Below are 24,343 nucleotides of genomic sequence, written 5' to 3'. Positions count from 1 at the left end.
ACTGCTACAAAACATTATAGGAGACAAAAAATTCAGTATAGATAGATAAACAGATGTGGAACGTTGTAGTGAGAGTGCAATGGTGTTCAGCGATAATTTACCCTCACAAACCACTGCTATAAAAAAGAAGCTTAAATATGAAGAATATATTCCAAGGAGTAAGTAATATGCTGCTACTGATGATGTCTTCCTGTTAAAAGCATTGAGGGGTGAGGTGGTTTTACTAGATGTCAACTGAAGACAGATCAGGCAACATAACATTTTAACGGCAAGAAAGAAAGAAAAAGAAAGAAAGAAAGCAGCTCTCAACATGCTGTGATGTGGCAGTCAGTCAGGTTCTCAACAATTGTATTTTCCGGAATTAGGAAAACGCTGGGTGATGACGTCCTACTGACGTCCATGCATTATTTTTTTTTAATTAGCAAATCAGCCATCATGTGCTTTGAATGAGTTTGAGCTTACATAAAATAGCACATACATTCAATTGAAAAACAAATGAAAAACAATGCAACAAATAATGCAGTCCCCTTCTGGGCCAATCTATTAAATATGTCACATAGTTTTGACCTGCAATTGTAGCACCCCATTGGGCCAATCGGTGTAATTTTGAAAATGCAGATCGCAGCAGTGAGATGCATCATTCCCCCACGTTTCGGCGAAATCCAATCAATGGTTCCTGAGATATTGCGTGACACAAACAAATGAACAAAGAAGTCATCTTGGGGGGACAATGGCAGAAATGGGAGTTGGTTTTCTGACGAGAGCAGCAGTCGTGTGATGTGACTCAGACCGTCTGTCTGAAGCTCGTTAGCCTTGGTAAAATCAGAGTGTTGCAGAGCCACTGTTAAGACCAGCCGCTTCCTGTCTGCAGGTCATTATTTCCAATGAGGCCCCTAACAAAGTCTCTGGATGGTAATGAGCTTCCTGTAGGCTAACAAACTCTCTGCAGAATCCTTCTATCTCCAATTTCACCTTTTTTTTATTATCTTATTGCAATAGCAGCTCATATTGTCACCCACGTGTAGAACATGTTTCATGACCCTGGGGCTGAGCCAAACCATTGAACTTGTACTGCAGAATATAAAATATACATGGTGCCAATGGACACGTTTTTTTTCTCAATTCCTGTAAAGCTGACATTTGGAGATGGAAGGTTTCTGTGGGATAACTGACAATAAACTAACAAGGTGTCTCACTACACTGCTGATGGCTGACACTTTCACTACAATGAGTCTTAACAAGCTGTCTAGAAGGTTTGTGATCCCACAGGGTAAAATGTGGCTTTTTGAAGCTGAGGAACCTTTTTGTAACCTTTGCTATGCAACACCATCCGGTATACAACCTCACATCTGATAACTGCCCAGTATAACCACAGTCCTCTACTGTTGGCACCTGAAAAGAGATGATTTTAAGGGAAAAGTGAGTGGAAGCATCTTCATTAAATTTGAACTAATCTGCTTTTCTGATATAAACAGCTCTCTGTTTCTATGCTCAGGGAACTGGGAGAGGCTAAAAGAATCGATAAGGTTTAAAAAATCAGTAGCGAGAGAATTAGGACAGTAAACATGAATGTTAAAATCCCCAAGTATCAATACCTTGTCATATTTGGGCATAGTAAGTGAAAGGAGTTCAGTTCAGTTCAGTTCATACTTTATTAATTTCCCGAGGGAAATTTGGTTGCAGCAACATACAGTACAAGATACAAACAATAACACGGATATACTGTACTTAAAACCACACATCCACATACATAAAGTGGTAAGAAGTGCAAAAACATGCAGAGTTTCCTCAGAATTTCATGACCCCTATGTTGAGTGTGAATTGGGCAGGTTGATAGCTGAGGGAATAAATGAGAATTTGTATCTGTATGTCTTAATCTTTGGGAGTCTAAAACGTTTACCAGAGGGAAGGGTGAGGAACTCATGGTGCAATGGGTGACTACAATCTGAGATTAAAGTCTCAGTTTTTCTCAGGACTTGCCTGCTGAACAGTTCTGACAAACCTGTCTGCTTAACTCCAATCACTTTGCTATACTGATCAACTATGCGGTTCAATGCAGTCCTGTTCTTAACATTTAAGGCAGCAAGCCAACATATTACTGAAAAACACAAAACAGATTCAATATACACTTTGTAAAACATAGTCATCAGTGATTTGTCAATGTTAAAGGATCAAAGCTTCCTCAAAGAATACAATCGTTGTTGTCCTTTCTTACACAGTGCCTTGGTATTTAGAGAAAAGGACACCCAAATACTTATAGCTCAGCAAATTCAGAGATAAAATTACCATTAGGCTTTAGGGGTCTATACATTATGAGACAATGCAATTGAATCTTTCCTCTAATAATGAAGCTCAACTGTTCAACAGCTCAACAGTGGTAAATTCACCCACAGAGGTAATTGAGCAACTGAAACTGTTCTTATAAATCACTAACAACCCTTCACCTCTATAAGATAGCCTAGGCTGGTTGAAAAAGGAAAAAATTGGAGGGGAGGATTCAATTAGGGGAATAAAATGGAGTAATAGTTTCAGCAACATCTCTTAAGAACCTGGCTGGGATATTATCAAAACCAGTTGCTTTAGAGCAGTTGAGCCTCTTCAGCTTTTCAAGCACAACTGCCTCAGACACCTTTGTCAGAGAGAAGTTATCAGCTTGAACCCCTTGCAGAGAGCAGTACTGATGGACATAACTCTCCCCATACTACCCTGTCTGACCAGGTAGCTTCTCCACTAAGGCATTGCAAGGCAAGGCAGCTTTATTTGTATAGCACATTTCATACACTGAGGCAATTCAAAGTGCTTTACAGAGTAATAAAAATGCAGTAAAGGTAAAAGATTTACAATTAAAAAGTGCAAAAGTACAGATAAGAGATACAAAAGATAAAAGACGTAAAAAGTAAACTAGTGCAGTTCAAATCCAGTGAAATAGAAAGATAAAAGAACACAACAATACTCCCACTTTTAGATGCACATTGTGAGTGAACCCATATGTTTTTCTTGAATTTTCTTATCACCTGTCCTTCCTGATTCTACTCTTGATCTGATATTTACGACAGATCTCACTGCCTAAGGCAGACGAGAATCATAGATTCTCCTCTTGGTCAAAAACCTCACCATCCACAGATGGATGAGAATCATACAGGGTAAAGCTCTGTCCCCCCCACATATAGTGTTCACTCATGCGCAAGTAAGCATTACCCGGACAAGACGAATGAAAATTCGTACTTGCCCGTGTCAGCTCTGTTGGGATCCTGAACAGAAACAGTTAAAATGAAGGCTATTTAAAAGCTAAGCTGAAAAGATACGTTTTTAGCCATTACAGGGTAGAGTAGGCAGTGTAAAATAGGAAAGTTTTAAGCTTTGACTTAAAAGTGGTCAGAGTCGGGGCTTGTCTAATCATCTGGGAGGTTATTCCAGGTCTGTGTTGCATGATAACAAAACGTTGCTTCCCCCAGATGTCCTAAGGGTCCTAGAAGGTTCATATGGCACAAGCATGTCAGAGATGTATTTGGGCCCAGAGCCACAGAGTGATTTGTAGACAAGCAGCAAGATTTTGAAATCAATTCTCTGAGTGACTGGTAGCCAGTGTAAGGATTTTAGAACTGGTGTAATGTGGTCGTATTTCCTAGTTTTCGTCAGGACCCTGGCAGCGGTGTTCTGAATAAGTTGGAGTTGCTGAAGATCTTTTTTTGAAAGCCCTGTGAACAGACCATTGCAGTAATCCAATCTACTGGAAATAAAGGCGTCAGTAAACCTTACCACGTTTTGTTTGGACATTATTCCTCTGACTCTTGCAATATTTTTTAGATGGTAGTAAGCTGATGAAGTTACCGATTTGATGTGGCTATAGAAATTTAAATCTGAGTCCAGGATAGCGCCAAGATTTCGGGCTTGACTCTTAGTTATGAGAGACAGGGAGTCAAGGTGAGAGCCAACATTCTGTCTTTCTTTCTGTGCTCCAAAGACAATTATCTCGGTCTTATCTCTGTTTAGTTGGAGAAAATTTTGCCGCATCCAGTCATTGATTTGTTCGATGCAGTGACACAGAGATTCAACAGGTCCATAGTCACCTGGTGTAAGTGATATGTAGATTTGCGTGTCATCTGCATAATTATGGTAGGCTACTTTATTATTTTGTAGGATTTGGCCTAAAGGGAGCATATAGAGATTGAACAAGAGAGGTCCCAAAATGGACCCCTGTGGAGCCCCGCAGGCCATCTGCTCGGACACACAGTTTCCAATGGAGACAAAGTACTTTCTGTCATGAAGATATGACTTGAACCACTTAAGGACAGTTCCAGAGAGTCCCACCCAGTTTTCTAATCTTTGTAATAGAACTGTGTGGTCCACAGTGTCAAAGGCAGCACTAAGATCCAACAGTACTAGAACAGAGACTTTGCCTGAGTCATTGTTCAGGCGAATGTAATTTAGTACCTTTATGAGTGCAGTCTCAGTGCTGTGATGGGGCCGAAATCCTGATTGAAAGTTATCGAAGCAATTGTTCAGCGTTAAAAAGTTACTAAGTTGTTGGTGAACAACTTTTTCAATAACTTTACCTAAAAACGGTAAGTTTGATATAGGTCGATAGTTATCCAGTACAGTAGCATCAAGACTGCTCTTCTTTAGGAGAGGCTTAATGACTGCAGTTTTCAAAGCCTTTGGAAAAATGCCAGATTGGAGAGAATTGTTAACTACAAGTATTAGTTATTTTACCAGGCTGCTCAAAACTGTTTTAAGGAAGCTAGTGAGTAAAACATCAAGGCAACAGGTGGATGATTTGAGATTGGAGACAGTTTCTTCGAGTGTTTTGTCGTCAATGGGATTAAATTGTGTCATACCTACCAAGTTACTTCTGGAAGACTGCAGTGATGATGCTTTTTTGTTTGGCATTGAGGAGTTAATAGCATGTCTGATGCCTTGAATCTTGTCATTAAAAAAGGATGCAAACTCGCTACATTTGCTGGTAGAAACTAGTTCCGGGGATACTGGAACCGGAAGGTTAGTTAACCTGTCAACGGTAGCAAATAAGATGTGTGAATTGTTACTGTTCTTGTTGATGATCTCAGAGAAAAATGACTGCCTAGCACTTTTCAAGTTCAGACTGTAAATATGTAATTTTTCTTTATAGATTTCAAAGTGAATCTGGAGGTTTGATTTATGCCATTTTCGCTCTGCTTTCCGGCACTCCCTTTTCTGGGCCCTTACAGAATTAGTGTTTCTCCATGGTGCCTTTTGCTTACTAGCGATCAATTTAACCTTAGCAGGAGCAATGGCATCAATTACATTCTAAATTTTAGAATTCGTGGATCAGGATGGAGAACCTCTGGCACAGAGAAACAACACAGGCTCCTCCCACTCACTGCCTCCAGCTCCATATATGGATGAAACAGGAAGTGTCATGGCTTCAGTTCTAAAATTGGAAGTGACAGGAAGCAAACAGCTTGTCGTCCTATTTACTGTTCGGGCCAGAGGCCCGAGTTTGTCCAGATAGAAACATCAGGATGGCTGGTGATAGATTAGATTAAAATAAATGGATGGATGGATAAATAAAATAAAAATGGAAATAAAATATATACCTCGGTATGACACCATCCCAGGCTCTGCCCACAAAACAGACAGTCCAGAAGTCAGAGAAGGCATAAAGTCGTGCTGTCCATCTTTTCATCTGTAAATCTGTCAATCTGTCGTCATGCCGGAGGTGTAGTTGGATCTTGGCCTCCTTCGTTAAGTGGTGGACGGTCTGGGTCAGTGGGTCAGTAGGTCAGTAGGTCTGTTGGTCAATCAGTTGGTCAGTCAGTAGGTCAGTCAGCAGGTCAGTCAGTAGTCCTGTCACTAGGTCAGTGGGTCAGTCAGCAGGTCAGTCAATAGGTCAGCAGGTCAGTAGATCAGTCAGTAGGTCAGTAGACCTGTCAGCAGGTCAGTCTGTAGATCAGTAGCCCTGTCAGTAGGTCAGTAGTCCAGTCAGTAGGTCAGTAGGCCTGTCAGTACTTCATTCAGCAGTCCTGTCAGTAGGTCAATTGGTAGGCCTGTCAGTAGGTCAGTCAATAGTCCTGTCACTAGGTCAGTAGTTCTGTCAGTAGGCCTGTCGGTAGGTCACTAGGCTTGTCAGTAGGGCAGTCAGTAGTCCTGTCAGTAGGTCAGTCAGTAGGCCTGTCAGTAGTTCAGTAGGCTTGTCAGTAGTTCAGTAGGTTTGTCAGTAGGCTTGTCAGTAGTTCAGTAGGCCTGTCAGAGGTGCAGGCTGATCTTTCCCTCCTCGGCCAGCCGCTGGATGACTTGGATTTCAAATTTGCCGTTGTGGTGTCCGGTCTTCATACCGCGTTTGAGGTTGTCCTCAAAGTAGTGATGCCAGCCCCCCAGCTGGTTGGCGCCATAGCCAAACACTGACACCTGCACACATAGACAGGATGTACTATAACACTGATGGACTGTGATATACTAGAACATAATATACTCCAACATATAGTGACATATGTGTTGGCCCCAACTCCCTCTGCCAGGGCTTGTGTTGTCTCTGTGGGCGTGTCTGTTCTCTACTCTTGCAGGTTCTAGTGGGGCGGAGTCGGGGAGTCATCAGAGTAACTGGGAGCACCTGGCAAGTGTTGTCAGGGGGAACAGAGTTGAAACGTTCGGTTCAGGAAGCATTTTTAACCAGCCGCCAGACTCATAGGGATTTTAACTTTAGCGGTAGCTGCCATATTACACAACAGAGAACAACTTCGGTCTCCTAGATCAGAAAATGATACAAAGGTTTGCTGTAATGATCCTCGGTTATAAATGTTTCAACCTCGTTAGTGCTAAATCGTGTTTTTTCTGTCGCTTCCGTGTTTAAAACGGCACCAAACACTACAATATCCATGATCCTTAGAGGCGGTTACTATGGTGATAGCACAACAAACTCGCAACACCGATTTGGTAGGTGTGTCAAGCACATAGACATAGAATTATAGAATTACAGTCGTATTCATGTTTTTTTACCGAATGTAAATCTTATCATGCGTCAGTTTCGAGATAAGCTGTGTAGTGCATGCGCACCAGCGAGCTAACCATCAGTTCTCTGATACCTGTTGTGATAAGTCGTTGATTAAACTTACCACCACTCCTTCGCTGAATTAGGCGATGGAAAGTGGTAGAATGAAGTGCAGTTGTGCACTTCTGACCAGCAGCCAGGTACAAAACACTGGACCATGTTCTTCTTGTCTTAATGTTGTAACCCTTTACAGTCCATGGTTGTAGCGGTAGGTCTATCTTGTATGACTAGCTCTAGCTATACTTTGTCTCTCCCACATGACAAGACAACGGAACGAGCTCTGCCCTGTCGATGGCGCAATTCTCTCTGGGATGAGTAATTTCTTTACCCCCTAACACCCATATGTACACAGCCTTGTACCTTAGCCTTTTTTTCCATCTACGCTAGCTTTTTCGATGCAGCTGCTATTCATGTGAGCTAATGGCTAATTCCGTAGCGGTTCAGGTCATTCAACTGTTGCAACACTCCTAATGGCGTGTCATATAACTATGTGTATGCGAAAATGAATGGGTTTTTTGCTTCCGGAACCGAGAAATAGCCACGCCCATGTCTTCAAGTTTCTCTCCCACTATACCATGTTTTGTTTGTTCATCGTTTTGTTTCTTTTATATTATCTGCAGAATACCTTCAGCCCATACTTTCCACCCATTCTCTGTCTGCTCTACTGACTTGATTTGCATGCCGCATGGTATATTTAGTTACTAGTATTCTTTGCTTTGCAAATTAATTCCCTAATTTTTGTTGCAGGCATCTGTGTGTCTGCCTTCTTTGTTGTGATCTAGGAGCCAGTCATAATACATACATCCTATGACACTCTATATAATTTACTTAACTTACATGTAATACTACATATGACATACACTATGACATACAACAATATACTGTAACATAATAATAGGAGATAGTGTAGAATAAAATACTATGACATGCTATCCTAAGACATACTTATACTACATGATACTACAATCATATTATAACATACTATAACATATTACATCTTACTGCATCATACTACAGCTTAATACATCATACTATTAACGTATTACATCATACTGGATTATATTACATATTATAAGATAAATCGTACTGTATCACACCAGACATATAAAATTATTTTATTATTATCCTTCAACATACTATACCATGTCATACTATGACACACACACGCACACACACCTGGTCACACATGTGCAGGGCGAACATCAGGGTCAGCATGCCGGTGGACGGGTAGCGGCCGTGACGCTCATTCCAGTGGTCATGAACGTACTTAAGGAACACTGGGTTCACCACCAGAATCTACACACACACACACACACACACACACACACACACATAGTTGGGTTGATGATGATTCCAGTACTGTGTTTGGGTTAACTGGCTGTTGTCACATATTTTCCAGTTGGTTTATTTCTCTTTAGTCACCGGTTGTTGTTGTTGTTGTTTTTTATGAGCACTTGGTGTTTTATCTCATCTGTAGCAGTTTGTAATATTTTTGGTCTTATTTGTATGTGAAAATGCATGTAAGTGGACTGTTTACCGTTGTCTGTTCAATCTATTTTTTTTTTCTCTACTATCTGTGACTCCTGTGACATCTGATGCACCTGACCAGGTGGAGATCAAAAGATCAGTGATACCACACCAACACAGGTGCTTTATAGATTAGCAACCTAGGCGTGGCCGCCCAGGCCGGTGTGTCTTAAGTATCCACGTTACTTGTCCCAGGAGGGGTTCTTTCCCATACATATGGAATATGTAACAGAGTGGAGAGATAGTCTCGATACAATAACTTTCCTCTGTCCAAAACATGATTATTATCAGAAACTAAAACTAAAACTAGCTGTTAAAAAACACTGTTGGAAACTGAAAATAAATAAATAAATAAAATAAAAACTTCAAAATCAAAAAGGCTAACTTGTCTAATTGTGAAAAAAAAATATGTGGAATGTTTTTACTTTTCATCTTTTTATGTGCAGTATAAAATAATAATAATAATAATAACAATAATAATAAACTTTATTTCTATAGCACCTTGTGCTTTACAATTTAGCATAAAAAAAGGCATAAAATGGTTTAATAAAAACAATAAAATCAATTTTAAAAAGCGTGGAAGAGGATTAAGGCCACGTGAAAAATTTATTTGAGATTCTGAGATTAACCTTAGAATTCTGAAAATAAAGTCACAGAATTCAGAGAATCAATTTTTCACCCCCCCCCCCCCCCCCAAAAAAAAACAAAACAAATCTAAAACAAACCCAAACTACAAAAATGTATGGAATATTCTGCAGGAAGCCTACCTTGTCTTTATCAGCCTTCACTCTGGCTCTAACTTTCCTGTAGGTCCTGAGAGCACGCACACACACACACACACACACACACACAAACAGAACAGAATTAATATATTTAATTTATTTGTTTGTTAAAATCTACGAGGGGTGAGAACCAGAGTGACATTTGACCAACTTTACAGGAGAGCCAAAACAAAAAACGACCATACTTTGTCCTGACTTTGTTTATTAAATTCAATCTTTAATATGAAAACTTCATAAACATGTGGATGACAATATACTTAATGAACAATATTTTGACATTCATTGAAAAAAATATTTTTGTATCTTTTTTTTATTTGGAAGAAAGTCACATGCGCCTTTTTGAAACTAAGATTTTATCTCATATACAAAAAGGGCGTATCTGATGAAAATATGAAAAAAGCTTTACATTAATGAGTTAAAAAGTAACAGTAATCCATTGTTATAATATAAAATATCAAATAAAAATATCCTTATATCATATTAGTTAATTGAATGTAATTAATTTTGTTAAAACATTAATAATAACCATTTGGCCAAATAACTAATTGTTTAGCCATTTCGCCAAATACAGAGTCCATTGTGATTATCTTCCTTTTGAACAACTTTTTTTTTTTTCTGTGAATTGGGAGTGATAATGATTTCCACATTCCTTCACTTTTTTACACATTTGTGTAAAAGTGCACATACTGCAATGTAAAAACAGAGGGCTTTCAGGTGATGTAAACTTCTGGAGGTCCTCAACTGATTACATTTCTAAACTTAACTTGACCATCTCAAAAGAATTTAATGAAGTTTAATTTCTGTACTGTTTTTGACAACTGATCATTTTGCCATTGATACATCTGATTGATATAAAATATCTATCAATATCATATTAGTTCACTGAATAACAATTAGTTACATTAAACCTGGCCAAATAACTGTTTGGCAAATCAAAAATAGACTATAGAACATGTCAAATATAGCAATATAATTATATACGGCAAGAACAGCATAATTCATACAGATCATGTAAGTTTCAGATTGATTTGAAACGAGATACTAGCCTACTCTGACTGACTGACTTGTAAAGACTGGTAGAAGTCGGGATACTCCCATTCGTGCACAGTGTAAGAAAGTCTTTCTTTTTCACAGCAGTGATCCCAGGTGGGCCTGTGTGCATCTTCTTAGGTTCAATTCCATGAGAACCTCTGGTCTCCTGTTTTCCAACTTCCAGCATTCGAAATGCTTGGTCGGACAGTTCATATTTGAACTGAATCCCTTTCGGATCCTCTTTTGTGTAGTGCAGCCATTTGATTTTTGTCCCTCTGTGTCTTTGGTTCTGTTTCGGACCGTGTGTTGTGAGAAGGACTTGAAATCCAGAAAGTCACTGTGCCCAAGCTCAATCACCTTGTATGGCCTGTTCCTCCTTGCCATCCTCACAAGAGTGTAGTACCTCTCTGGACTGTACACAGGCACATTTTTTCTGGCAGTCTCAATGGCTGCATGGACACTGTCGCATTCCATCTGCCTGTGTCCAGACTCCATGAATTTATGGTCAATAATGGAGATGGGCAAGGTTTTGACTGCATGGAGACACATGGCACTAAAACCAGCATTCCTGTTCTGCCCTCCACATGTGTCAGAGTACAGCACCACATGCTCAGTACCTGAAAGAGTGGACAGATACTGGAACATGCATGTGCTGATCTCTGATGAGCCACGCCCCCCTTCACCCTCATGCCACATGTAACATTGTGCTTCTTTGTTGCCCAACTCGTACACTGTAATGTTGTACATGCTCAACTTCCTTGAGTAATACAGACTGCCTACATTGCTCCAGGGAGTGGTCAGCACTTGCTCGAGATCAAATGTGAGAGCTTTGGATGAGGACTGTGCTTGTCTCTTATCATTTTCTTTCTGTTCCCTGGCCTGCACCTTTCTTGTTTGGTGGGCATTGTATTCTTCTTCATGGTGTACTTTGTTACTGGCATTTAAACGCTTGTACCACTCACAGTACTTGCATGCATCTTTTTTGGGTTGGTGAAAGCCCAAGTTGAATTCTCTGTTGAAGATGGATCTGTAGAAACTAAGTTTCTCTGGATTTACTTTCCACTCGTTGTGGCATTTCTGTACATAGAGTTCGTACATTTTGGTCACATTCAAATTTTCCTCAAGGTACAGCTTTGTGGTATCTTTCCTAGAGTAGTGTGACTCTATTGTTGGGAATGATTTGATGTGCCCTCTGATCAGATTTTTGTTGAGCTCGGGGATTTTGTTGCATGGGGAATGTTTTCCCTGAGAACTTGAGGGGGAGATTCCCAGTTGGCTTGAGGGATGGCTGCCTGCAGACCTTGCAAACTTCTCAGATACATCGAGGGTTTTCAAAAAGAAATCCTCGCAGACTCGAACAGACTATCTCACCACACAGACCCCTGTGTGGTGAGATAGTACTCTACTGTGTTCTGTCGCTTTGACTCTGTGGTGGTCTGCCTCTTTTTCATCTTTGTCACTGTATGACTTATGATAAAGTCTTTCTGACGGGCTGCATCTCCCATTTTCCAAAACTGATTGAAAATCATTTCCCTTTCTGCCTCTGGGAAATTGTGGTTGCATTTGTACCGACAGGAAACACAGTCTTTTTCCCTGACTCTTTTTCCTGGGACATGAATGTTTTTTGAATTCACATAGCTTTGCCCTGAGTTCCGCAGCCTTTTACGTGCATTTTTTTTTCCAGTTATCAGGGTCTCTCTTTCTTTTCCTTCCTCTTTGCTGGATCTCATCTCTGCTTTCGTCAACACTCACTGGCTCTAATATCAGGATTGCATGTTCTTCATTAGTTTCCCTGTGCCTTTCTGTACCTGCATTCTCTGGGTTCTGTGCCTGGGTCCCTACATGCTCTGTGTCCTGTGCTTGGTTCCCTATATTCTCTGTGTCCTGTGCCTGGCCCACTGCATTCTGTGTGTCCTGTCCCTCGTCACCTCCATTGTCAGTGGCTGTCTGTCCCTCCTCATCTGCATTCTCTCTCTTCTGGCGCTTAAACAGTAACTCAGTGCCTACATGATGAAACATACCATTACATACCATTAGCCATGCCTTGTTTGTTTTCAGAGCCACGGCTGTCAACTACAATTTCATCAGAAACATACCAGGGCTGCCAACTCTCACGCATTGACCGTGAACTCACGCAATTGACACTTTTCACACGCTCTCACGCCACAAGTCCATTTTCTCACGCAATGAAAAACAAATTCATAACTGATAACGTCGCGGCGCGAAAAGAGGACACTGACAGCGCACAGACAGACAAGACAGAGCAGCACAGCGCAACAGCAGCACCGTGCAGCAGCGAGTTATTCAGACCATCAGAAAACGAGAAATATACACAAATCTATTATATTGTAATTTATTCCCATGCATGCTGCTCAGAGTAATCTCAGTCAGCGGCTCATCTGGCAGCAGCACAGCGTCTCTCCCTCTCCTCTCGTGCCGTGCGCACGCAGGCATGAGTGAGAGTGACTTACTATGGTTACGGGGACGCTCTGTGTCTCTGTCGCTCTGAAACTTTCTCGCGATTCCAAACAATATGTTTTTAGGTTAGTATGCCTATGCAAAATCATGAATGTAAGTACCTCAATGTTGAAATCTAGTAATATAACATAATTTTACATTTTTGGTTAAAATTATACAGGGTTGCTGTTTCTTGACTTAATCCAAGAGGTTAGGTGGTGTAGAAATGCAGGAAATTTGTTTTAAATCACTATTTTTTTTCTGGGGGGGAGACCCCCAGACCCCCCCGCCAATTATGTATCATGAACACTCTCAATCCATTTTTACACATTAATTTTCCAGCATCTCTCTGAGCCTTACCAAGCACAGGCTGTTTCTGTCGCTGTGTCTTTAAGGCTCTTTAACATTAACGGCCCTCTGTTCTGATTGGCAAACCGTTTCAAGAGTGAAATGTGAGACACCACATCCCTGGCAGCTACAGGTAGGGAAAACTCTCTTTTAAATCGTTTCGTTAGCCTATTATTTCTTACAAAAATGATGAGCGAACCTTTGTGACGCCACAGTTACGGAAGTCCAAACGGCTCGATTAGAGGCTAATATGGATTGTGTGGATTTAGTTGGCGACTGTGCGTTTTGATACTTTTACGATGTTTAGATAGCACATCCACCTCCTTTATAATAAAAGAGGCAAGGGAAATCCCGTTTTCCACAATATGGGACCTGTAAGGTACAGAGCTGAAGATAATTAAAATCAATATCTTTTGCTCTAGAAAATAACATATATTTAGTCTAAGTCTTTAGTCTGCATTTAACTATTTAATTAATTTAATTAATTAATTAATTTAATTAATTTAAGATCTAACAGAGATTTTTGCAAGGCATCAAAACCATGTTGCAGTTGCATGGCAGCTTGTATATAATGTGAAAAACAATAAAGAATAGTGTCATCTGCATAGAGATGGACATTACAGGCTCTTTGTTATGTGACATCCTTTGTTATTGAACAACACATAACTAAGCACATAACTACTGGAACTGTTATTTCATACCTTCTTTTTTTCATGATTAGATTACTGTAATTCCCTTTTCACCTGCGTTAATCAAGCTCCTCTAACCCGCTTAAGCCCAATGTCCACCAGATGCGGCACGGCTCCGGCATGGAGGCCGTGCGTGTGCTGGAACAGACTCGCGTCCATGTGAATCAGCGCTGCAATGTCCACCGGGTGCGGATGTGTTGCGGTAGCGGCACGGTTTCCATGCAGAAGGTGTCCGGAACCCGCACGGCAGTTTCTGCTGTTCCGTTCTTTTTCCGTGTCTGGTCTATTTTTGCCGGATCCGCTTGCATCTGACAAGCGTGAAAAATGCACTTTATTGACTTGTGGGTGATGCATATAACTCAATCAAATACATGCAGTGTACATTGCCTTCCGTTCCGGAGCCATTCCGATCCCATGCCGGAGCCGTGCCGCATCTGGTGGACATTGGGTTTTACAGTTGGTACAGAATGCAGCTGCAAGACTGTTAACCAAAACTAGCCATAGGTCCCACATCACCCCCAATTCCTGCCTCCCTGCATTGGCTTCCTGTGAGATTCAGAATACATTTCAAGATTCTGCTGATAACATATAAGGCTCTGCACGGCCTAGCCCCTGCTGACATCACGGAGCTCTTGTTGCCTTATTCCACCAGTCGGTCACTTAGTCTGATCTAGGCCTTTTGTCCATTCCTCGCTCCAGCCTTAAATCAAAGGGCGACCATCCTTTTACTGTTCTAGCTCTGTCTCTCTGGAACAATCTCCCCCAATTTGTTAGATGTGCCGAATCTGTTGATTGTTTTTAGCAGCACCTGAAAATGCATCTCTCCAGGTTAGCCTTTTTATAATGTTTTATCTTTGTTTTTATGTCCAATATGTTTGTTCGTTCTGTGTTTGTTCTTCTGCATTTTTATAGGCTATAGCCTCTCCAAAGTTTTATCTTTCTTTGTTTGTCCATTTTGTTTTGTTGTGTATGAAATGTGCTTTATAAATAAAGTTTGCCTTGCCTTGCCTGGTAGTAGCAGCAGCAGTAGCAGTAGCAGTAGTATTAGAAATAGTAGTAGAACCCATAGTAGGGCTCAGAAATTCAGAGCAGTCAACATGTTTCCAGTAGAGCTGTGTGTTGAACAGTTCAAGTTGAACCTTATGTTCAGTGTTATAAATGGGACTGCCCCAGTTTACCTGAGCTGCCAAGTTAGGATGGTCCACTCCCAGTATGAGTATAATGCTACAGCCAGTGTGAAATTTCTTCTATTTGTACTAAATATCTAGCATACACACTGTATATAGCATACATATACAGTATATTTATGGGTCAGATATTCATATATATTTCTGTATACATATATATTTATATATATACATATGTATATATATTAGATAATATATTACATTGTGATGTGTCCGGTGGACAGCGCGCTGGTCATCCACTGCAGGTCTCTCAGTTTGTAGGGCAGCAGCACGAGGCTGACGCCCTGCTCAATATCCAACGCGCTCTCCGGGTACAGGAAGTGATGTGTAGTCCGATTCCCAACATCCTGCTCAAAACCTTGCGTCACCGCCTTGTTCATCCTGAGGAGGAGAAGGAGGAGGAGGAGAGGGAGATCATGATATTTATCAGAGACAATAAGGGTACTGTGTGTGTGTGTGTGTGCGCGTGTGTGTGTACCGGATCACAACACCGTGGGAGTCGATCTGCCTGCCGTATCCGGACCGTAGCAGATTGCCTGAGTTGCCAACCACCGCACAACTACGGCAACGAGAGGGGAGGGGCTTGAAGTCCACGGTGGGGGGGGGGATGATCTGGAACATCTGCGATATCACTTCCTCCAGAGGCTGCTTGTCTCTGGGCAACTGGAGATGCTGGAGGGGGGGGACAGTACTATATATAAGGATATATATCTACTCCTATCTACAACTATATATAAGGATAGACATTTGAACCCGATGTGTCTTGACAAAAGATGGCATGACTGAGGAACGCATTGTGCTATCTTAACAAAATTTGGTACACGTGCAGGTATCTACTTGTGTCATTGCACCTATAGGGGTGCTACAGCAACCTTTTAAATGTACATTTAAATAAATGGCCATAACTCAGTGGTTGTAAATCATAGAAACATAATTCCTATGGCTCCTATTATTCCTTATTGCTGGATTCCTTGGGTCAAGCCGCATCTAGCCATATGGGCCATGCCCATTTCGGCACACAACCTTTTTCGCCATTTTGAATTTTGCCGAAAACACATTTTTTGCTATTCCTCCTACAAATCCAATCTTCACCAAATTTGGGACACAGCATGTCTGGACTGTCTTGCATAAAAGTTATCAAGCAGTTTTTTTATATACCATACCATTTTGCTACAATAGACCCTTTTCACACTTCCGGCAGCAGAAGTCGTCACAGTTGGGAAACTCAGCAGCAGTAGCAGCGTTTATGAATGAGAACAATACGTCCATGGAAGACTAACCTTGAGTATTTTCGTCTTTACTGCGATATCTACCAGATTTTTCAACGTAGCTAGAAAAGTATTCTTAATTCTCTTTTAGTCACATATGTTAGCATTATATCATTTAACTTTAGTAACATTTTTGTGTGACTAACATTTATACTGTTATGTACAACTTCTAGTGTTCTAAATTGCCAGGTTGCAGTCAGAGCTTGGTGCTACAGATCGATGAGGAAGAAAGAGGAGCCAATCCAAAGAATGTGGATATTATTAGTTCCTAGGGAACCTTGAGCTTATGTGGCTTTCTTCCTCATTGATCTGTAGCACCGAGCTCTGATCGTAACCTGGCTGTTTACAACACTAACAGTATTAACACGCAAACATGTTATTAAAGTTAAATGACATAACGCTAACATATGACTGAAAGAGAATGAAGAATACTTTACTAGCTATGTTACCTTAAACCTGCATAACGTTATAAATGTTAGGTAACTAGACAAGAGATTGTTTACCTGCATAGTCATAGATGTAATTCTCAAAAAAGAGCTTGTAGCCCTCCTCAACCCACTGAGCAATTTTATGTTGATTAGCCCTTTAAAAAAACCTCTAAATCGTTATAGATGTCGAGGCTAAAATGAGGCTCCATAGGGTTTAAAAGTGAAAGTTTATAATGTCTATGTCTTACATTATGTCCTCTGGGGTAAATGACAAAAATAAAGCATTAATATACATATGGACTTCTCTGGTGCATATTTTTGATACTCACAGCCGTCCTTGCATTGTTTAAATATGTAATAATGTGTTTACTACATGGTGTAAAACTAGGGTGTACATTCCCAAATAGATCCTGGGCTTTATGAGAGCTAAATCATAGACACAACGTTGAAATGGCATCTAGTGCTCCGTGGGAAGCTCCTCTCTGTAATCGAAAACTGGTCCACAAAAAGAACGATGTCTTTGGTTGAAAAATCTGGTAGATATCGCAGTAAAGATGAAAATACTCAAGGTGTGTCTTCCGTGGACGTATTATTCTCATTCATAAACACCGCTACTGCTGCCGAGTTTCCCCAACTGTGATGACTTCCGCTGCGTAGAACCCAGAAGTGTGAACTCATGAACCCTTTGGGCTACCTCAACCAAATTTGGTATACATATGTACATTTCAACTCTGAGGTAACATGCAAAATTTGATGTCATTTCACCCATAGGTGGCGCTGTAGCAACGTCATAACTTTAAATGGCCATGCACATCCATTGTATTTATATCTCAGTCATTGTATACAGTACAAACTCCATTCAAATTTCAAAATGCTCAGTATGCCACAGGGATCACACTTGCACATTGGCCCACATAACACATTCGCCCCAGAGGTCGTCAGGTGCTTGGACCCCACCAGTTGTCGCTTGCAGCTATATTTGAAGTTTAAACTGATTATGGAAATGAAAACTAAGTTTTTATCCTATTAAAACCATATTGCATTGAAAAGTCCTTGAAAGTCCTTGACTTGAGACTTGCGCCGTCTCATTTGTGATTATTACAGCAGAATAAAATTAAGCAAAAATCAAGATTAATTTTTCGGACCCACGATACGTATTGTCACATTTATGTATCGCAATATATTGAATTTCGATATACTGTCCCATCCCTAGTGAAGAGACAAACTACTGCCTCATGTTGAACAGCAGGTGGACTGTAGTTTTGCCTAACATGATTTCATCACACAGCTAATTATGGATTTAATGGGACTATTTTCATTATTTACGTTCTTCTGGGATAGTGAAGTATTCAACTGTTCCTTCTGGTATAAGGGGTTCAACCATAATGAATCCTTACTCCCGGGCCCTACCCTCAGCCCTTCCCTCCCCGGGGTTTTGTTAAGAATCAAAGAGCACATTGTTGCAATCAGTGGGGACATCAAAGAGATGTTCCATCAGGTACGCCTCCTACCTGAGGATAGGCCCCCATTGAGATTCCTATGGTCACCATGAAGAGGGACGAGAACCCCGAAGTCCATGAGTGGCAGGTGCTGCCATTTGGGATGACATGAAACCCATGTTGTGCCTCCTTTGGCCTACACAAACAAGTCTTCACCCACAATGATCCTGGAGAAGATGTGCGATTTTCCATTGAATGATGCTTTTACATGAACAACAACAGAGTTTACCATCACCTGAGGAGGCTAAGCAATTGGTTGATAAACTCAGAACACTCCTTGCATCAGGAGGCTTCAAAATCCGCCAATGGGCCAGTAATGTGCCCATTATCATTATCAGTCACCTACTACCTGAGGCACACTCTGACAAGCTGGACCTTTGGCTCTCCTATAATAAGGCAGAAGCACATGAATCCACATTGGGTCGGAGCTGGCACTGTGACACAGACACCTTTGGGTTAAAGCATTGGTTAATGAGGTACAGAGAGCCTGCCATGAGAAACATCTACCGCACCTTGGCTAGCCAATACAATCCCTTGGGTTCATACTTCCCAACACCACCAGGGCAAATTTCATTGTGCAGTGATTCAATGATCCACAACTGCCAGAAGATGTCCTCCAGGCTTGGCTATCATGGGAGGAGGAACTGGAGAATCTTCCTAAGATTACACTGCCCTGATGCTACACCCCCTTAAGCACAGACCACCCAGATGTGTGCAGAGAGATTCATGTTTTCTGCGATTCATCAGAGAAAGCCTATGGCTCAGTGTCCTACCTGCGTTCAGATGATGGACACAGCAATGTCCACATGGCATTCCTTATGGCCAGGTCAAGGGTTGCCAAGGGAGTCAATTTGCACAACAGATTGGGGGTGGCTATGTTAGAAAGGCTGATATGTTAGTCAACAGGGCCCCCGTGTGACTTGCTGCGCCTGGCTGTAAGTATGTAGATTCAGTAAGTAGGTCATCAGTTGTGTAGACACTAGCAAGAGACATGCAGCTCCATTTTCCCTTCAATAACTGAACTGGATTTTTACTGATTTCCCCGGTGTGGGAGAGTTTATGTACGCCACTGACAAACTACCACATGTATACCCACATCTAGTGCCCAGTTAAGCATGTTCCCTACTGTGTTGTTGTGCTTCATCAAAGTTGCTAAAGTAAAGACAAGTTAATTGTATCACAAGTCTCCAGTGTGTTCTAGCCGACACCCCATGGTGAACTCAGAGATAGTGCACAGGCCCCTAATACAGTTCTCCTAAGCCTACTACTTAACAGCAGTGACTGTGGCGTTAAAGTCATGTTAGATAAAATAATATTAGTAATGTTAATAGTACCAGTAACAGCAACAATACAGTATTACTAACAGCGTCAGTACTTTCTGTCCTTACCAGCCACCATTTGATAGCATCGCCAGTTAACTTGTTGTCGGTTGTGTTGAGGATGAGTGGTTGTTGAGGATTGTAACGTTTGCTAAACCAGTCCGACAGCCCCAGGTCTGAAATACAGGGATTAGCACAACCACAAGGCCTAGGAGAGAACAACAAGGAGAAGTCAGTCTGATAGGAGCAGAACAACAAGGAGGAGTCAGACCGACAGGAGCAGAACAACAAGGAGGAGTCAGACCGATAGGAGCACAACAACAAGGAGGAGTCAGTCCGATTGGAGCACAACAACAAGGAGGGGTCAGTCTGATAGGAGCAGAACAACAAGGAGGGTTTAGACTGATAGGAGCAGAACAACAAGGAGGAGTCAGTCCGATAGGAGCAGAACAACAAGGAGGAGTCAGACCGACAGGAGCAGAACAACAAGGAGGAGTCAGTCCAATAGGGACAACCAGTAAGCCTGGCCAGAAGACCTAAGTGACATGCTTGTAATGTAGGGATGGAGGTCACAGATGTACACAGCTTCCTGACCATGCAGGGCTCTATATATAATTACAGGACCTTTAAATTGAATCCTAAATTTGATGGGAAGCCATCAAATCAGAAGCCATCAGAAGCTAAAATGGGTGTGATGTGAGATGTCCTGCTGGACCTGGTCAAAAACCTTGCAACAGTTTTCTGGACCATTTGTAGACGATCCAGGGACGAGGCTGAGGCATGCGAAAAGGGAATTATAGCTGTCCAAGCGGGATGATATAAAAGCATTAATATTAATAATCATCTCCAACTCAGGTTATGACACAACAAACCAGAGTTTGGCAATGTTTCTTAAGTGGTAAAAACATGTACTAGTCAATACTTAATATGTTGATCAAAGTACATAGCCTGATCAAAAATAAGACAAAGATTTCTAAGGTTAGACCAGACGGATGAGGAAAGGGACCGAATACATAATAATAACTTTTCCAAGGTTACATTGACCTTGGAAACAATACTGTCAGATGCAAAGATAAGAACCTCAGTCTTATCTGCGTTAAGCTGTAGAAAGTTATTAGTCCAGTCCATCCAGCCAGTCCTTAATAGCAATCAGACAATTGTGTAAAACAGACAGCTTCAATATGTATACTGTACATGTTGACAATTTTGCGATGCAGAATCATGAACTTCACTGTGTTACCTCTGTGCAATCAGGGCCGGCGCCATGGGCTTGGGCAAAACAGGCTCTGCCCCCCCGGCCTGGGGCCTGGCAGGCTCCGCCTGTCCAGCCTGGGGGCCTCCACCTTGCGGCTGAGCGACACTGGGGGTTGGGGGGCTCGCGCCTAATTCATTATATAAAGACCCAATTACATGTGTGCAGATAAATACATTTTGTACAGGTTGGTTTCCCAGCCCATTTGGGATTAAACAAGGAGACATACTAACGCCCTTCCTTTTACATAAAGGATTTAGCAGTAGAAATTAAGCAGGCCCAATTAGGCATACAGATTAATGATATACATTTTTGTATTTGTTATATGCTGATGATATAATTTTGGTTGGGGTCTGTCCCAAACAAAATTATGCTGCGGCAATATTGGGCTTTAATAGTTTTCCTGAAACCAATGCTATTTAACATCGACCTATAAGGCCTTTTCTTGGACTGCATAAGTTTGCAACAAAATTGGCCATACAAGGAGATATGGACTGGGAGCCTTATCTAATGGTACAACAATGTGAGATGGTCAGATTATGGAATCACCTAGTTCAGTTGCCAGAGGGGAGGCTGAAAAAAATTTTTTTATCTGAGACAGAGCACATTGTTACCATGGTCTAAAGAAATTAGTTCAATTCTTTCTAATCTAGAACTACAACACATTGCTAGAAATAACCTGCAGTGTAACATAAGCTCCTTCAGGGAAAAACTATTCCTCCGGCATATGGAACAATGAGAGCTGAATATATTTAAAAAGCAAAAGCTTACAACTTATACTCAAATCAAGTCTGAATTCTATACAGAGCCATATATTATTAATAATTTAGAAAGAAGACAACGGTCCATGTGCATCCAGTTGAGAACTAGCACCCTGCCCCTGCCTCTGTGTGACTTGGGTGTTATTGAGGACTTCATTTTGTTTTTTATTGTACAAGGTATAGTGATCTGAGGCATTCTGTATTTGAAAAAATGCAAGACAAAAAAATCCTGATTTGTTCTGGTCTTGTGAAGGTAATATATTAAAATGGCTTTTCAAAGAAGAGGTTTTTACTTTGGCAAAATTTCTAGTATTTTGTACCCCTAAGTTTTTGTATATACTGTGATCCTATGGATAGTTGTGTATCCATAGGATCACAGTATATACAAAAACTCCTGATTTGTATCCAATCTGTTGATTGCTTAGATGTGTGTATGTGACGTACTGTGTGTACGCTGTGATATTGTAGTGTCTTGTAAGCCCATATTGACTGGGCACCTAATGGTGCATGACACATGTCATTCCAATGCTACAACTAGTTATTTCATCTATTTTACTTGGTTATTACTTAGTTATTTCCAGTCATACTATGTAATTAATGGCCTGTAATTTAAAGGGTTACAGTGTATTTTAATAAAATCTATGTAATTTGCATTTTAAAAATATAAAAAATAAAATGAAGAATCTGTAAACTCTGTCATCCTTTCAAGTTTAACATTTTCTATAACTTCCATTTCACATGGGAAATTTGGCTAATGTAAAATTACTATTTAGAATTCAAACCTTACTATAATGGCTTTCTCCCAGTAAATACAGAACTGTCAGAACTGTTTAAAAATTATGAAATTCAGATACATTTAAGGAAAAAATATTGCCTACCTCTGGTAATAGTTAAACTAATCCTAAAACAATACTACTACTTTTGCTACTACAACTACAACACTAATATTCCTACTACTACTGTGTCTATACTAATGATTCTGCTAGTACTACTAACAAAAAATAATAGACAGTAATTATCACTTTGATCGCTAGGCAAGAACATAGTACATGATGTTGTCTTGCGACATTGGTTCAGACAATAATGCTAATGCTAATGCTAATAATAATAATAATAATAATAATACTTATTATCCCTCACCAGTCTTCCCACTGCCAGCTCCTCTGGTGGGCAGGAAGTGTCTCCTCTGGACGGTCTGACTGGCGAGCATGAGGACAAGGAAGACACCAACCACCAGAGTAATGTGCAGTATCCTCTGCAACAACATGGCTGACAGAGGGGCAGGGTCTAGATCTGTCAGTCACAGGTTCAGTCCTCTATGTCAGTATAGTTTGACTGTCTGTCTACCTGTCCACTGTGTGTGTGTGTGTGTGTGTGTGTGTGTGTTACTGTCCTGTGCAATGGAGCTTTCCTATTGATGGGAACAGCCTTTGTGGGTCACGCCCCTGACTCTGGTCTGTATGAGAGAGTGACAGAAAGAGAAACAAAAGCATCATCATCATCATCATCACCAACATTAAAGATATACCATGTCACACTAAAGAGGTAAGATTTATCTTTTCATCTCTCAGCAAGGCTAAAATGTGGTGTAGCATGGTTAGCATTTCTCATTACTGCTAGTGGTATTCATTGGCTTCAGTGAGGAATGCTAACCATGCTAACAAGCTGATCTTCAGTTATCTGTCCATGCAGGAAGTTTAACAGTGTGAGCAGAACCATCATCATCATCCACAACAACATTAATATTAATCCCTTTAACCTCACACATTAGCAATGGCAACAAACATGTAGGGATGGGTATTGTGTAGATTCTTTCCTTGGGGGACACCATGGGTGACTGGGGTGGTGGCAGATTTACAGTTGTTGATGGAGATGTAGTGAAATCTATTGGAAAGGTATGATTTGAACCATGTGAGCGTTGAACCAGTTATGCCAATGCAGGGTTACAGGTGACTGAGGAGGATGGTGTGGTTGATGGTGTCAAAGGCTGCACTGAGGTCGAGGAGGAGGAAGATGTTGAGGGAGCCGGAATCAGAGGAGAGTAGGAGGTCATTGGTGACTTTAAGCAGGGCAGTCTGTACTGTGGTGTGTTCGAAAGCCTGATTGGAATGTTTCATATAGCTGGTTGGGGTGAAGGTATTGTTTGATCTGAGTAGCGACAACATGTTCCAGTATTTTTGAAAGAAATGAGGTTTGAGATGGGTCTGAAGTTGCTGGGGTTGTCAGAGTCTAGGCCAGGCTTCTTTAGGATCGGTGTAATGGCAGCAAGCTTGAGGGGAGCGGGTGCTGTGAATTGTCACAATACCCTCTCCCCTCTCCCTGAATTGTCACTACAGCGCCCCCTTCAGGCCGGATCACATGCAATTTGGTACACAATGCCTTTCTAGACAAGGCTGCAAAGTTTGATATTGATTTTGCAAATGTACTTTGATCTACATGGTTATTACACCATAGACCACGCCCACATTCAGCATTGGTGACTAAACTTCAGATCTTGACTAGTACATGGTCCTAGAGCATATGTACCACATTTCATGCAATTTCAACAACTGGATTGGGAGATAGTTTTCTGGCCTTTGCGGCGGCCCCTATTGGCTTATTCCAATGAAATTTTGAGGACATGGTCCAAATACATCCCTTAATAAATGGACCAAGGGGCATGCAGTTATGGTGATTTTTGTGTTAAGCCACGCCCATTTTCAAGTTCATTGGTTAATAGTGGCCATACTGTTCATCTGAATGGGTTTGTTTATACATAGTTTGTGTA

At 41.1% G+C, this 24,343-nt stretch overlaps 1 protein-coding gene across 1 annotated transcript; it reads right to left on the bottom strand.

The window, feature by feature from the left end:
• Positions 1-6,225: 6,225 nt before the first annotated feature.
• Positions 6,226-22,843, bottom strand: LOC139923496 (CMP-N-acetylneuraminate-beta-galactosamide-alpha-2,3-sialyltransferase 1-like). The gene is made up of 9 exons (XM_071914272.1): positions 22,717-22,843; positions 20,804-20,945; positions 19,620-19,771; positions 18,914-18,923; positions 15,528-15,704; positions 15,251-15,430; positions 9,322-9,367; positions 8,204-8,323; positions 6,226-6,387 (listed from the first exon to the last, which is right to left on the bottom strand). Exons 1-9 carry the CDS (start codon positions 22,841-22,843, stop codon positions 6,226-6,228), a joined length of 1,116 nt encoding a protein of 371 aa, XP_071770373.1.
• Between the last annotated feature and the right edge of the window lie 1,500 nt (positions 22,844-24,343).

This window comes from Centroberyx gerrardi, chromosome 17 (assembly GCF_048128805.1).
Source record: "Centroberyx gerrardi isolate f3 chromosome 17, fCenGer3.hap1.cur.20231027, whole genome shotgun sequence".
NCBI classification, from domain to species: Eukaryota; Metazoa; Chordata; class Actinopteri; order Beryciformes; family Berycidae; genus Centroberyx; species Centroberyx gerrardi.
This window is presented reverse-complemented; position numbering and strand designations above follow the sequence as displayed.